The sequence below is a fragment of the Microcebus murinus genome, chromosome 11, assembly GCF_040939455.1.
Source record: "Microcebus murinus isolate Inina chromosome 11, M.murinus_Inina_mat1.0, whole genome shotgun sequence".
Classification (NCBI taxonomy): Eukaryota; Metazoa; Chordata; class Mammalia; order Primates; family Cheirogaleidae; genus Microcebus; species Microcebus murinus.
In genome coordinates this window covers 25,510,783-25,527,232 of record NC_134114.1, presented here as the reverse complement: position 1 = coordinate 25,527,232, position 16,450 = coordinate 25,510,783, and the positions used below count along the sequence as shown (strand labels likewise).

General features: G+C 44.8%; 1 protein-coding gene across 1 annotated transcript in view; it reads left to right on the top strand.

The window, feature by feature from the left end:
- The window catches only part of ADAMTS12 (ADAM metallopeptidase with thrombospondin type 1 motif 12), a 305,201-nt gene extending 291,952 nt beyond the window's left edge, over positions 1–13,249 (top strand). Inside the window, exons 23-24 of the mRNA XM_020290052.2 lie at positions 2,417–2,576; positions 9,447–13,249. Coding sequence (XP_020145641.2) covers positions 2,417–2,576; positions 9,447–9,625 — 339 coding nt within the window. The 3' untranslated portion in view covers positions 9,626–13,249. The remainder of the gene's footprint in view (positions 1–2,416; positions 2,577–9,446) is intronic.
- Positions 13,250–16,450: the final 3,201 nt, after the last annotated feature.

The following is a 16,450-nucleotide window of genomic DNA, read 5'->3' as shown; positions in this document are numbered from 1 at the left end:
AACACCCGAATGTGGCATCCTCAAACCCGTAGTTTGAGGATGCCTGCCCTAGCCAGTGCTCTTTATCTACTTCTGGCTCGGCTAATTTCCATTGTTTTTCCCTATGTCCTCTGTTGCAGACTTTTATTTTTTTATTTTTTGAGACAGAATCTCACTCTCTTGCCTGAGCTAGACTGCCATGGCGTCATCCTAGCTCACAGCAACCTCAAACTCCTAGGCTCAGGCAATCCTCCTGCCTCAGCCTCCTGGATAGCTGGGACTACAGGCATGCGCCACCATGGCTAACTTTTTCTAATTTTCGTAGAGACGGGGTCTTGCTCTTGCTCAGGCTGGTCTCAAACTCCTGAACTCAAGCAGTCCTCCCACCTCGGCCTCCCAGAGGGCTAAGATTACAGGCATGAGCCACCACACCCAGCCTGTTGCAGACTTTTATTTACTTAAGATCAGTTGAGTAGTTATTTTTTACTCTTTGTTTTGTACCCATGTCTGCAGAGAATTTATTGAATAAAATTACCTTCAGGTTTAATCACTGAAAACTCTGACTTCATAACGTGAACATGAGCTTCCATGCTGATCACCATGCTCTGTCTGAGCTTTATAAATTAAAATAAAATAGAGTGATGGGTGTTAAAAAAATATATGATGCTTTTCCTTCTATCCTCTCTATGGGAAGTTTCTGTGAGAAACAGCGTTCTGGTGGGGTTATTCTGATTTAATTGGTGGTGTCCTGGTGTGGATATTGTCTTATCTAGTGAGCCAGGTGTCCAGTAATATCTCATAAGACAAATGGAATCTTTTGTGCTTACTGATGGCTCAAGAATTTTCCATGCAGCAGTCTTTTCCAGCCAATTAATCAGTGAGTATTTATTGAATATCATGCTAGTGGCTGTGAAGCACTAGCATGAATTAAAAAACCCTGGTTTCTGTCACGGGAAATTTTGATCATATAAGCAAAATGGGACTAAAAAGTAATAAAACATGTCATAAAGTGTAAATCTTAAGAATCTATGTGGTTCACAATAGCCAACAACCCGAGTATCCACCAGCCATCAATGGATGAATAGATAAAATGTGGTAAATGCATACAGTGGAATATTATTCCATCTTAAAAAGGGAATAACATGTTACTACATGGATAAAACTCAAAGACATTATGTTAATGGAAATAAGCCAGTCACAAATGGACAAATACTGTGTGGTTCCATTTATATAAGGTACATACAGTAGTTAAATTCATATAGATGAAAAATAGAATGGTGCTTTGCAGGGGCTAGGGGAGAGAGGGAGTGGAAGACAGGGAGTTCTTGTTTAAGTGGGGACAGAGCTTCCGTTTGGGAAGATGAGAAAGTTCTAGTGGTGGGTGGTAGTGGTGGTTACACAGCAATGTCAATGTTCTTAAGGTCACTGAACTTAAAAATGGTTAAAATGGTGAATTTTGTGTTTTGTATATTTTATCACAAGAAATATTAATTAAAGAAAGAGTATATGTAGTAAATTCATACACATTTTCTTACATTTGGCTCGAGACCACACATGATCCAGCTGCTCTGCGTGTTGCCCAGTCTCCTTTCTCAGCCCTGTCCCTACGTCCCTTCCAAATTCTCTCCATTCCACCGTGGTCTGGCTTGCCTAGTAGCTCCACCCCTTTCTCTCACATCTGATCCCCAGCCCCAAGATGCAAACTGCTTCAGATCGAGGCACCAGGACCCAGATGTGAAATTTTCTTCTATTTTGCCTGCAATTCAACTTCTCTCCATATGTTCATTCCATATATTCGTGACGTAAGGAGACTATTTGGGTTGGGAGTTTTAGCTAGAACTCTGGTCTGAGCATGCCTCTCTCATCCCCACTCCTCTCTAAGCATGTGCTTCATTCCTCTCACTTTTTCTGTCATCTGGGTTGCTTCACTTCTCCAACTTCCCAGGAAATGTGGCCGACAACATACCCAGGTTTTCACGTTTCAGCCTCAGAGGGAATCTCTTGCTGGGTCTCAATCCTGAATTCCCAAGGAAGTGACCAATTGGCCCAGTTTGATCCAAGGACCCTCCCTTGGACCAATCCTGTGTGGCCAGGTGACAGGGCCCATGGGACTAACGTGGGGCTGGATCCCAGTGTTGCAGCCATGTGGTAGGAGACAATAGGTCATTTTCAAATATGGGAAAGAGGAGGACATTCTTCAGAGAACCTAATAGTGGTAAAGTAAACCTAATTCAATCCACACATCTTATAATTTAGGACTCTTCCTAAATTCACATCTCCAAATTACTAGTGCCTTTATTCTACAACTCCTTCAGAAAGGTTCTAGTAATGGAGTCTTTCCCATCCTTGGCCACAGTGGGGTTAGGGACGCTCTGCTGCTGCCGCCTTGGTTGTCCTGGGGAAGAATTCTGACTCTCTCTGTACCCCTATCTTTCAGTGCACCGCTGCCTGTGGAGGTGGCCTTCAGAAGAGGACTGTCCATTGTGTCCCCTCAGAGGAAAATAAAACTGAAGACCAAGACCAGTGCCTGTGTGATCATGAACCCAGACCACCAGAATTCAAAAAATGCAACAAACAGGCCTGCAGGAAGAGTGCTGGTGAGTGAATGGGTTTGCTCAGGGGGGAAGAGAGCTTTTCATAACTAAGTCATTCTGCATGATTCAACTTTTAAATAGGTTCACATCCCTTTTGCTGAACAAGAGAATCTTAATGCTGAAAAGGCCAGACAGCCTGGGAGGAAGCTGTCTGATTTAGTGAGGTGTGACTCTAATTCCTTGAGGGATTATGTCATTCATTCATTCCTTTATTTCTAAGCATGTCAGTTAACACTGGCATCCTCTCACACGGATAAAAATTACTTCTATGTTTTCAAAGATGTCTGAGAGATATTCCGGCCTTTCTTGGGAACTCGAGGAAGTATGGAATGGTCCTCTCTATAAATCTAGTGCCACCATCTTAGGCCAGGTTCCCCAGAAGCAGACATAGAGATGAAGGGATTCATTAAGGAAGTGCTCCCGGGGAAGACCATTAAGGCAGTGGAGGAGGCAGGAAGGAAAAGGGAGGAGGCACAGCCAGCATGCCCCTCAGGAACTTCAAGTTCTAGCTTCAGTCGGGACTGAAGTCCAGAGTGGATGTTATGCCTCACAGTGGTCCGCTCCTGGGCTAGTGAGCCAGACTTTCACACTCCCAGACTCTTCTGCCATGGTCCAAGTGCTGCCTCAAGGGAAGTGAATTTGCAGGCATTTAAAGCTCTCTACGTGGAGAGACAAAGGAGCTTGCATGGGCTGCATGGGCTCAACCATGAACCCTAATGTCCATTCCGCTGATATTTTGGGCTTCATTGACATGCAAAATTTCTAAATTAAATATAAAACCCAGAAAGGAACTTTTCAGACAGGAAGAGAAGATGTTTTCGATAGTTTACTCATATTAGTTACAAAGTAGAGAAAGTCTCATGTAGATATAGTTCAGTTACTGGAGTCTAGAGTGTCAGGATGAATTACTTCTGCCCCTAATGAAAGAACCAACTATGAGACATCAACTAAGGGTCGTGCTGCTCCTGGAAAAGCATCCTGTTGGCAGTGCACAGTGGTAGTCTTTTTCCGAAGATTCTTAGAAATGAGAAGTAGTGAAATGTGTGGTTGCCTCCTCCCAAGTACCAAAGCACCCAACAGAGACTGCCCTTAAAGTTAATGTCCTGTGAAGACTTTCCTAGGGTTTTTTTTATTTACAACTCATGCATTTATTCAACAAATATTTGTTGGGCACTTACTGCATGCTAGACATGAGGTCAAACAAGAAACAAAACCAAACGAGTGACAGGCTCTATGAGAAGGGAGGGAAGGGCTGTTATGAGAGTACTTGGGAAGGACGTCGAACCTAAACTGGGAAGAGCAGGAAAGGCCTCTAGAGAGTAGAAAGGTCAGGCAAGAGGTTCCAGGAGAAGTTTTCAACTTATGGAATAGTCAGAAAGAAGATGGTGGCATGGCACATAGATCTAACTCAAAGTCCAAGGGAAGCAAGGAAATGGTAAGAGTTAGGAGAGGTAAGCTGGAGTTAGAGGATGGAGAGTTGTGAAGCATGCTCATGAGTTTGAACTTTATCCCTGTGGCTGAAGGGAGCCCTTGAAGAATCCCAGATGGGAAAGTGAAGATAGGAAAGTCATTGCTGGCTGCAACATGGAGGACACAGAAGGCAGACCAGTTGGGAGACTGCGACTCTACCCAAAGCAAGGGATGTACTATATGGCACAAACTGGGGCAGTAGAAGTGCAGATAGAGAGAAATAAGTAGATTCGGGAGCTACTTAAAAGAAAAACTTGACAGGACTGTGTGCTGGGGGAAAAGAGAGGAAGGCTAATGTTCATGTTTCTGACTTAGGCAGGTGAATAGAGGAATCCACCATGCACTAAGAGAGGATGCCCAGGAGTGGGTTTGGGAACGGGGGAAGGTAGTGAGTTCTGTTTGGGACATGCTTGTTGAGGGGCCTGTGAATCATCTAGGTCCCTACCTAGGTGTCCTGTGATCCTTTCGTTCCACAGGTGTGGAGGCCAGGAGAGAGAGATGGGTTGGAAATCATGACCAACATCCACACAGGAGGGGGAGAATGCTTTAGGCATGATTAGCACGTGTAGCTTCTTTCTGACCAACTTGCGTTTGAGCATAGCTTTCATTGGCCCTTACTTGAAATGCCAAAAGAAGTCACCCAGGGCTCATCATCAGAGGTATTTTTAATGTTCAAACTTCCAGACTCTTGCTTCTCAAAGTGCGGTCCCTAGACCAGCTGAATTAGCATTTCCTGTGAGCTTTAGGGTCTCAGTCCTCACTGCAGACCTGTTGAGTTAGAATCTGCATTCACAAGATCCCTGGTGTTTCAGATGCACATAAAAGCTTGAGAAGTTCCCTGTTCTAGACCGAGGAGCTGATTTGAGACCCTCTTCTTTCATTTCATCTTGTCACCTTCTATGGTACTATGTTTTATTTTTTTTTTAATTTCAGCATATTATGGGGATACAGATTTTAAGGTTTCAATAAATGCCCTTTCCCCCCCTCCCCCCACAAGTCTGAGTCTCCAGCATGACCATCCCCCAGATGGTGTACATCTCACTCATTATGTATGTATATACCTGCCCCCCTCCCCCCTCCCACCTGCCCAATACCCTATTACTGTAGTACCTATGTGTCCACTTAGGTACTATGTTTTAAAATATCGAGGCTACGGAATCCCTTCTATGTTGTGTTATTTTTTATATGACACGGCCATATATTTTATATGAAGCAGCCACCCAGTCTCGGTTGATCATGCCTAGTATTGTGGGTTGTTATTTTTAATTATATGTAGATTATCTTTAAATGTCTTATTGCCGGACAGTACAATCTTCCATAATCAAAGCTGAGTTAAATGGATAGATAGTGTTTTTCATCTTGAAATCTCAGGCTGAATAGATGGTGACTACAGTTGGCTGGCAGTTGATGTCCATAACAATAAATTTCACTCACCAACAATTATTAGGGCAATAAAAGTTGTAGCTTCTCTTGAAGTCAGAGCCACGCTTACTCATATAGAAGCCACATGAAAGACCAGTTGCAAGAAATTCCATGACTTTAGGAACCATCCAGCCCCCTGACCCCTGTATCTTCTAAAATGCTTTGAAAATCTGCATTCAGTGCACAGATTTTTCTATCAGTCAGCCATCACAACAAACATACCCTGTGTTCATCTCATAAGGTCAGGTATGAATTCATATGAGGTTTGCTTTCCTCCAGGTCATTTTACTTCTTTTAGAGATCATCTAAGTTTATAATGACTTAAAACCTAAATTGGAACTCCCATTTCCATATTTGTGACTACAAAACCCTTTCCAATTATCTGTGTGGAAAAAAAAATCAAGAAAATTCATTTACTGAGTATTGGCTACATCCAATTGGCCAGTTGCTAAGCCTCTCTGGAACCCTCAGTTTTTAAAAGGAGGAGAACAGATGTGCCTACACTGAATGTCCATGAGGATCAAATGGTAGAGTATGCATCAAGCATTGCCTAGTACATGGTAAATGGTATCTATATTGCTGACACTACCTTCGTGGAGGAAGGGCTATATTAGTTTCCTAGGGCTACCCTAACAAACAACCATAAACTGGGTGACTTAAAACAACAGAAAGTCATTCTCTCACAGTTCTGGAGGTAGAAGTTCAAAACAATCAGGGCATTGGCAGGGCCTTGCTTGTTCCCCTAGTGTCCAGCAGTTGCTGGCGATCGTTGGCTTTCCTTGGCTCACAGCTGCTTAACTGCAGTCTCTGCCTCCACCACCATGTGCCGTCTTTCCTCTCTGTGTCTGTGCCTTCACATGGCTTTTTCCTGTGTGTGTGTGTCTGTCTCTGTGTCTCTTTTCTTTTTATAAGGACACTGCTTATCTTGATTAAGGGCCCACCCTACTGCAGAGTGATCTCACCTTAATTTACATCATAATGACATCTGCCAAGATCCTATTTCCAAATCAGGTCACATTCGCAGGTTCCAACGGTTAGGACTACAACTGTGGTGGACAGCTAAAAGGATAGCAGTTCAACGCACAACAGAGGTGAAGACTTTGGGGGCTTCCTAGAGGCCCTTTCGATAATGGCAGGCACCTGTGCGAGAGAGCGCACTTTAGCCCTTAGCAGAAATGGCTCACACACCACGTACAGAACAGCTGACGATAGAGGGTGGTGGCCTGTAGGAGCAAGTGGTCAATAACAATGCCAGTTTGGACACTGGGACAGAAGGGATCCGTGTGGGTCAACACAGCCACCAGACACTTGGTGGAGAGGTGGGTGCAGGCCGAGCCACCACACTTCCTGTCTTCTGCCTTCCTTGCAGCAGAACCAGAGCACTCACACACCAGGGCCAGGGAGAATTTGGAGCAGAGACCTACCCCACATGCACCTTCTCTATCCACCATCCATCCACTCAGACTTCCCAAGACGCTGGCTCAAGAACGGGGCAGCCGTGCAATACTCGGGCTTCCATGCTGGGCCCGGTGCCAACGCCAGAGCCACGGAAGGGAGCCTTGCCTTGGCCCGAGCAGCCACGCCTGATGCATGGCCACTCCCCATGAAGAACGCCTCTGCCCTGGTGGGGACATGGGAGATGGAGAGCTCGAAGGAATATCCCACAATAGGAATGCATGGTCAGTCTATGGCCATACCACCCTGAACGCGCCTGGTCTCATCTGATCTTGGAAGCTAAGCAGGGTCAGGCCTGGTTAGTACTTAGATGGGAGGAATGCCTGGTCAAAACACATACTCTGTCTGCAACTTCCAAGGGCATGAGACAATTTCCTTGGCCAGGTGCGGAGGCTCATGCCTATAATCCTAGCACTCTGGGAGGCCAAGGTAGAAGGATCACTGGAGGTCCAGAGTTCAAGAGCAGCCTGAGCCAAGAGTGAGATCCCATCTCTATTAAAAAGAGAGATCCCATCTCTATTAAAAAAAAAAAAAAAATAGCCAGACATGGTGATGACCAGTAGTCCCAGCTACTCAGGAGGCTGAGACAGGAAGATTGCTTGAGCCTAGGAGATTGAGGTTACTGTGAGCTAGGCACTCTAGCCTTGGTGACAGAGTGAGACCCTATCTCAAAAACTAAATAAATAAAGATAATTTCCCACAAGATTTTTTGAGAGACTGATTTTTTTTTTATAACATCTGAAAAAAGAGGACTGGAGAAGAAAAGAATCAGCGATGAAGACTGAGGTTGGAGGTCCTAGGAGCATTGTATGTTACCTCTTCCTAAGTGCACTTAAAGCTCGCACACCAAATGGGATTCTAGCAGCTAGCAGGAGACACTCATTTATTCGCAAAATAAACAAGGCACAGTCAAGGGAACAAGGAGTTTTGAGGTGATAAAAAGCATTATTTTTGCCTTTATGATCTAAAGGTGAAAAAAGCATAGGGACACAAAAATACTGTCACAGATTTGGGGTAAAGAGGATATTATTTCAATTTCTCCTTTTCCTGATTGTTCTATTTACAAAGGACTGTGGTCTGTCTATAAAAGTGCTTTTCTTCAGAACTATGAAAATCTTTTCTTTGGAAAGGCAACCAGAGCTCCAAGAAGCACTCAAGGAAAATTTGAAACAATTTTACTTTCTACAAAGAAAATCTAATTTAAACCTCATTGAATTCCTTTCATGTCAAGAGTACACAGGCCAGTGCCATCTGGGGGGAGGGACCTAGGAGTGTACCTGAGCAATCTAGCCTCATGCCCTGATTAATGTATGAGGAAAGCAAGGCCAAGAAAATTAAGAGGCATACATGCCCAGAGCTAGTTAGAGTAGAACCAGGATTAGAACTCTGATAACTAATTGTATGCTACTATGGGAATTATTTGCATATGTCGTCTGCCTTCATCTACATGGAACAATTTATATATCTGTGTCCTTCACTCTGCTGCGCAGGGATCAGGAAGCACCGTTTAGTGGGCTGACTGGTCAATTGCCTGGCACTCTGCACAGCGTGAGCTCCAGAGTCAAAACTGCCTGTGTTCAAATCTGGCTGTGCCACTTACCAGCTGCATAACCTTGTACAAGTTCTTAACTGGTCTAGGCCTTGCTTTCCTCTTTGTGAAATGGAAAAAAAAAAATTACCTGCCAGTACTGTTATGAAGATTGAATGAAGTGATACATGCAAAAGACTGCATTCGGCTATTGCCATAACAATACTGCATAGCAGAGCACCCCTACTCTCAGGGGTCTAAAACTACAGTATTTTCTGCTTAGCATCTGTAGACCGAAGTTCAGCTGGTTGAGCTTGGATTTGGTTGGCCTTGGCTGCAAGCTGTAGGTTGGGTCTAGGACTGCCCCGTGTGTCTCCCATCTCCCTTGGTGGCTGCATGAGCCAGGTTCTCCCTATGGTGACGGCTAACATTCATCAGCAGGCTACTACTGCACAGGAGCAAAGAATGAGGACTGATAATTTTAACACCGACACTTTACACAATGTCTGATACATGATAAACATTCAGTGGATGTCAACTACTGTTACGAATTGTTGTGGATCCTTTCTGGGCAGACATTTAAAGTCTTCTATGAAACAACCATGATCTAGCACCTCTTGTATTTTCCTGTCTAGAGCCGGAACCCATTCTACTAAGTGAAGTATCCCAAGAATGGAAAAACAAGCACCACATATACTCACCAGCAAATTGGCGTTAACTGACAGACACCTAAGTGGACATATAGGAGTAACATTCATCGGGTGTCGGGCAGGTGGGGGAGAGGGGATGGGTATAGACATACATAGTGAGTGCAATGTGCACAAACTGGGGGATGGACATGCTTGAAGCTCTGACTTTGGGGGGGGGAAGGGCAATATACATAACCTTAACATTTGTACCCCCATAATATGCTGAAAAAATAAAGTCTTCCATGAATAGAGGCTGTGCTCATTTCACCTACAAAGGATAATCTTCGAATTTTTTTCCTCCTCCCACAGATTTACTTTGTACCAAGGACAATCTGTCGGCCAGTTTCTGCCAGACGCTGAAAGCCATGAAGAAATGTTCTGTGCCCACTGTGAGGAATCAGTGCTGCTTCTCGTGTCCCCAGACACACGTCACCCACACCCAAAGGCAAAGAAAGAGACCGTTGCCCCCAAACCCCAAAGCGCTCTGAGTCCAGAAGGAAGCCACCCGCCACCATGGACCACAGCAGCTGCTGACTGGACCTTCCGCCCTGGCGGCCGCTTCATTGAGGTTTTGCTTTACGTATTTCAGGTTCAACTTCAGGTCATACCAAAACAAAATTCATTGTGTTCCTCTAGCCACAAAATGTCCCCCTCCCCCCCTCCCAGGAGGCCTGGGCTGTCATACTTGCTGCTCCTTATAGGAAGGTAATATCCAGGAGAATCAGGCGTCACCTGGGGTCCGCTCCTGGGAAAGGTGCCAGACCAGGCAGGTCTGTGAAATCGTGTCTTTTTTCCCTCCCTTAAAGATAAAATCAAAGAGACCAGACTTTTCCCAGACTACCTCAATAGCATCAGGAAACAGCCACACTCACCCTGGGAACAAGTAATTTTGTTCATTTACCTTGATGAATATTTTTTTCTGCCTGCCTGCTGTTTAAAATGACCTGGAGGAGTTTTTAGGAACACGCCTTTAATTCACGCGGGCAGAGGAGTGCTGCTTTCTCCACCCAGCGATCAGCTGGGGCAGGAGGAGAAAGTCTTAGCTCCATCCCTCAGTCTCTTCCTCCTACGGGACTCCACCTCTGGCCTTTTTAGAGTCTCTGTCTTACCTTGAGACACTAGACTACCAGGAGGACATGGGCACAGGCAAAGCAGCCGTAGGGATTTAGGCTAGTTACACAGAAAATATTTCTGACTTGAGAATAATTTCTGTGAGAACTCTTAAAAAGCAAAGGGACAGAAACCGACGTCTTGCTAGTATAAGAAAGGAAATGTGGGCTTTTATTCTTCCCACTTTCCTGGCAAATACGTGTTCTTTGCTGATGAGCCAGTGGGTCCTCCTGTCTGCCTGGGCCTGTCCCTCCCTGCACAGCCCCCGCCTGAGGCATGAGGCAGGCCCCCCACCGTCCTGCTGCAGGGGGTCATATGCAAAGATCCTACGCCCAGGTCTATGGCTGCCACCTGTCCTCACCTCCCCCAGGTCAGAAAATGGAGCTACAGATTAAAATATCTCAAAGAACCACATAATCGCACTAAGTACAAGAACTTAGTACAAACTAGTAAGGTAAAGATGCTCTACTCCTCATTGTCCTCAATGCGTAGTTTTAAAGGTCTTTTACCTTGGGGGAAACAGGCAAGTTGAGGAGTCTAGAAGGCTGAAAGGGAAGTTAGAATCCTCATGCTGATGTTCCTGCCATCCATTGGAAGTCAGAATAGGCTGTGGTCTCAAATTCACAGTAAATTTCCAGGCGAACTTATTTCTAAGGAGAGGTGCTTACGTGAACCGAGCCCAAAGAGGGTGGGTGGGTGGAGGGGTCTAAGCCTTAAGGGGAGGAAGACCTCAGAACCAATTCTTGACAGGGAGAAAGGCAGGGATGTGGCCTTCCTATAATGGGCAGCATGTTTCCTGACTCAGGCACAGACACATTTAATATTCATCATGGAGCACAAGGGCCCATATCTCCTTTAATGACCTATCCATTCAGCAGACGGTGCTATTGAAAAATGGTGCTAATATCTAGATGGTGGCAGAACTGATATAAACATGTAGATAGGCATACAGATTGGTAAGTTCGTGTGAAACTCATCTATGTATGTATACACCTTTTCTGTAAATGTATAATGGTGTTGCTGGCCAATGCCAGTTCTATTGCTTGGGTACCTTAAATTTAAAATTTTATATTATGTGCCTTTTATTTTTTTTCAAGCCATTAATGTGTATTATTCTGATAAAATTCCTGTGGAAAATAAAACACTGGGATTGAGATGAAATTCAAGATAGACCAGAAACAGGAGGAAGGTAGAAATGTTTACCTAAAGTCAGGGAATTCATTTCTAGATAATAATTACATTCTTGTATTCTCTGCCTTTAAATATAAATGTTGCTGGCTGATGATAATCTCTGGTGAAATAATAGTTTTAGAGAACAGAAGACATTTAAATTGTTAATGACATGAGTGGAGGAGAATTGGATTTGTTTTAATGAGGCAATTTGCAAAGACTATACTTAAGTGTGGGGTAGGCTATCAGAGGGATTAATTTGGTAAGCTGGATTGATTTAACTTAATCTGGTGCTGTATTAGCCTAGGGTCAAATACATGTCATCAGAGACCTAGGTCTGACCAGGCTTGCAAAGCTCAGGAACAAACCCAGATTCCTACTAACCTCAACAAACTAAACTAGGCCAAATTTCCCAATACACAAAGTGGACCACATTATTTATGACCCACGTGGTGGAGTAGATGCTACATGTGGAAGGTTTGGCCATATGCTCCCTTCTAGGTCTTTTCCAGTTTCTCAAAGGCAGAGAATTGGCCCCTAATTATGCATCATGGACATTTGCCTCCTGTATTGAGGCTGTGTTGCAAGACAGTTGTGTGGCGTCTGTCATGCTGGACTCCAGGATAAAGACCATGCTTGCTAGAGGATCCCTCTGTCACCTTGCCCTGTTGCCTTGGTGATCACTCAACTATGGGTCATCAGTATTTTGACAGGTCTCCGTACTTGCAACAAGAAAGAGGCCTCAGATCAACAGGAAGACTGTGGATGGCGTCTTCATCTCTCTGATGCTCTGGGGCTGAGGTGAAGCAGAATTGTTTTACTTTATCCAGGTCCTCCTTTCTTCCCACGTGCAATGCCCAAGTGAGAAGCACATCCAGAGACACTGGATACAGGTCTACCAGGAACCAGAGAAGGCCACCAAGCATCTGGTGCTTAAATACATTACACTGTGCTTAAACACATGAATGTTCTAAAGCCCACTTTGGTTTACACTGCCTTTCACACTAGTGGAGTTAGCCATTCTCTGAAAAGTTGTGGGTTAATGTAATTCTTGAACATAACATAATTAAACACACCATAAGAGAACACAATCCCAAGAAATTAATAGTGAATACTTTCTTAAATCAAGGAATCATTTCATGGTTCAAGATTTGCCTCCTTTCATAGGAATGCTTTATTTTGTGATGGGTTTTCTTAAACAAGAGTATACCTCTGTCCAATCTCCTGAGACAGCCAAGTCCCCACTAGCATCTCGACGTGATGCTTTCAGATAGTCAGTGAATGTTTCTGATAACCTTCACCGAGTACCTGAAACACGATTTGAGGCATTATACTGTTTCAGACCATAACTTCCCATTCAACGGACTAAAATCCTCCAAACTCTAAAAGCCACCTATGGCTACCCCAGAGAGTACAGGTCTCAGCTCTTCTCCTTCTTGACTTTAAGTTGAAGCTCCGGGATGGGGTATCTGGTGCTCAGGCCACAACGATTCACTTTCAAGGTAGAGACCACGTAACATGAACTGCCTGGTGCTACAACCTAGACAACATATCTGATGCTACTCTTGTTGTTTGCATTGCTAACTCAAGTACTATTAAGTTATGCCATTTAAAAAAAAACATGGTGGGGAAGCACAATTCTACAATCATTGTCCTCCAAAGTGGTTGTATGCTACACACAGCCCAACCCATTGCACTTCCTGCATCTCTGTGCTGCTTTGCCAGGCCCCCTTCCCCAGCCCCCTTAGGGTACCTTGGTGGGTATCTCAGTACTTAAAACCAGAGTGTAATCATAGCTGCCTTTGTGTGGCATCAATAAATGGTCAAACTCACCAGTGTTTCCATGTGATTCATGTGTGCTGAGAGACTCCCCCCTCCCCCAGTGTTACTTTGGGTTTTGGCAACCTGGAGGAGGGTGATATCAATTGCTTTCTCCCACACTGCTTCCAGATTTCCTCCTACTTGATCCCTAGATCAGTACATCATGAGATGAGTCACATCCTAGGTCAGGTAGAACTTAGGTCTCTTCTCATGAATGTGCAACAGTTGACACAATCCACCATATGATAATCTGAAGTGATGTCTGAAACTCCCCATCACACTAAATCCACTGAATTCATGCAGCTCGCAGCATCACCTACTCTGTCATCCATCCAAAGTGTAGACGTAATGCTTAAGAGAAAAGGGCCCATCTCTAGAGGAAATCCAATCCTTTTTCAAAGATGGTGCAAAACACAGTAAGTGTAACCAGCAAAGGTAGAATGTGTACATATGACAATGGAATCCACTCCTGGAATAAGTAAAAGGGATTGAGGGAGGGAAGAACCAGGTATCTTGTGGGGACAAGAGTGACTCTATTTTTAAAAATTATTTATTTATTTAGAGACAGAGTCTTGCTCTGTTGCCTGGGCTACAGTGCCAGAGTGCCCTGGCGTCACCCTGGTTCACAGCAGCATCAAATTCCCAGGCTCAAGCGATCCTCCTGCTCCAGCTTCCCGAGTACCTGGGACTACAGGTGCATACCACAACACCCGGCTAATTTTTTCTATTTTTAGTAGAGACAGGGTCTCACTCTTGCTCAGGCTGGTCTCGAACTCCTGAGCTCAAGTAATCCTCCTGCCTCAGCCTCCCAGACTGCTAGGATTATAGGCATGAACCATGGCACCTGGTCTCATGACTTTATTTTTAAATGCTAAGCAGCCTGACTAATCCTGAGTCGGGGAATGCCCCCCAAATGTCTAGTTGATGTATGACTCTTTTTGTAGGAATACCTGTTCACTGTAAGTTTCACCTTTACTCCAAAATAACCCTTAATTCTGTGAGAGAAATCATGGGCTGTGGGGCCAGCAGCACTGTCTCAGCCCTTACACATTCCTCCCGGAGCACGTATACTTTTTACCCAAGATACAAGCCCTGCATCTGGGGGTGCTGTGGAATGGAGATCTACCTGTCTTGCGGCCACCCAAGACCACACTTCCGTAAGTTCCCCTAATGAATCATCCTATATGAATGAACTGGATCCGTCTGCCACATTCCTTGGTATTTGAACTCCTTCAGCATTTGGGGGCCACTTTGCGTGTATGGCCCTTTCACAGAAAACCTCTCCAGGTGACCCCTAGAATGTCCGAGGGCATGAATGTAACTAGTAGGAAATCTGTTTCTGGTCAAGGAGGCATCACAGAGGACCCTGAGCACCCCACTATTTATACCTTAAAAACACCTCTTTCTACGACCACTAGGCAGCTCTTTCTTACCCTGCAAAGTTTAGCTCAAATGCTACTTCCCCTAGGATGCCTACCCTGACCTTGCCAGAAAGGCAAAGTCAGGGTAGGCATTTTGTACATTTTCTACCAGAAAATGTACCTTTTCTGCCAGAAAAGTAGCTCTTAATCAGGGGTGATTTTGTCCCCCAGGAGATATTTAACAATGTTCGGAGACATTTTCTTTTTATTTTTTTTTTCAGAGAGGGTCTTGCTTTGTCGCCCAGGCTGGAGTGCAATGGCATGATCATAGCTCACTGCAGCTGGAGACAATTTTTGTTTTCACTTCCGGGGGAGGGGGGGTAGGGAGGGAAGAAATGTTACTGGCATCTTGGGAGCAGAGGCCAAGAATGCTGTTAAACATCCTACAGGATGACACTCGCCAACAACAAAGAACTGTCTGGCTCAAAATGTCAATAGTTCTGAAGTTGAAAAACCCTGCACCAAAATAATTATCACCTTGGAGTGAGTAGCAAGGGTTCTGGGTTGGGTAAAACTGATGTCACCCTAAAACCCAGACATCACGGAAGGACTGGTGAGGTAGGTCAGAACACCTGAAAAGAAGAGGAAAATGCATCAGGAATCAAAGCACACCAGCCTGATGAAAGCATCTTGATGCTGAAGGGGAGCCGTCACTGTGAGCATAGCTCCAGAAGAGTTTTGGACAAGTCCCTGGGGACTCAGATGCCTGAATCCTAAAGCCAGGGCAATAAGTCAAAGCAAGTAAAGTGGAAAAGTGATATGTTAATCATCCTCCCCCAACTGAGATTTTTAATTAAATTGAGACTAGATATAATCAGCCAGATGAAAGCATCAGCCGTGCTAATAATGGTAAAGCTAGCTTGGAAAGCGTATCTTGGGTACAAATGGAAAAAGGCTTGCCTCCCATTTGCATCTCCAGCCGCCCAGGGCAAGTTGCTGGAGAGCTGCAGGCCTCCCTCCAGGGCGCTGTGAGCTTGACTTTTGAGCTCTTGAGAGATGGGAGTGAGGGAGGGGAAGGACGAGGGAGAAATGGACCACTCAACCCATGATCTTCAGTTAACAGAGGTCTCATAGCCATCAAACTTTCGCTAGTAGCAGCACCCCCTCCTGCACTGGAAGTAGCATAGGACAGGGCATCATAAAGACCCCAAAGGGAGATCCCAATACTATCTACTCTGGAAGTGGAGTCATCTTGCATCTACAGGGAAGAGGTAAGATTAGCATAAGGAATGACACAGGGGAGCAGAGGAAGCATTGAGTAAAAGCCACCACATGCACCAAGTTCCAAGTTCTAAATACAGCAGGTCTTCATACTTTGCACATTACATATTTGCAGAAGTGGACCTTGCTTTCCTGGGCTTAAGTAACTTGCCAGATCCTGGTCATTCAGGAGAAGGGTTGGGTAGAACGGCACTTCCCAACTCTTCATGCATGGCACACAGAAAGGTAAGCATACACGTATGCCCCACTACAGTAAACTGGGAGGCTACCAGCACCAGAAGTGACCAGGCCTGACCACTCCGAGCTCTGTCACACCTGTAACCCACTCTTGGCACATCAGTTTGGAAGGTTAGAGTTACATAAACCTTCACCACATCCAGCTGTGTGGTTTTGACTCTGAATCCTTCCTGGCTTAAGTTGCCTTCAACTCAATGTGTTAGGTAGATAGAGAGGGATTCTGGGTCTCCTAGGGACAAAAGTGGATGCTGTTGTCTCCATCTTGGTCCTGCCTAACCCTAATTCTCCATACTTGGGGAAGGAAGGAATACTCTACGAATCTACCAATGAGAA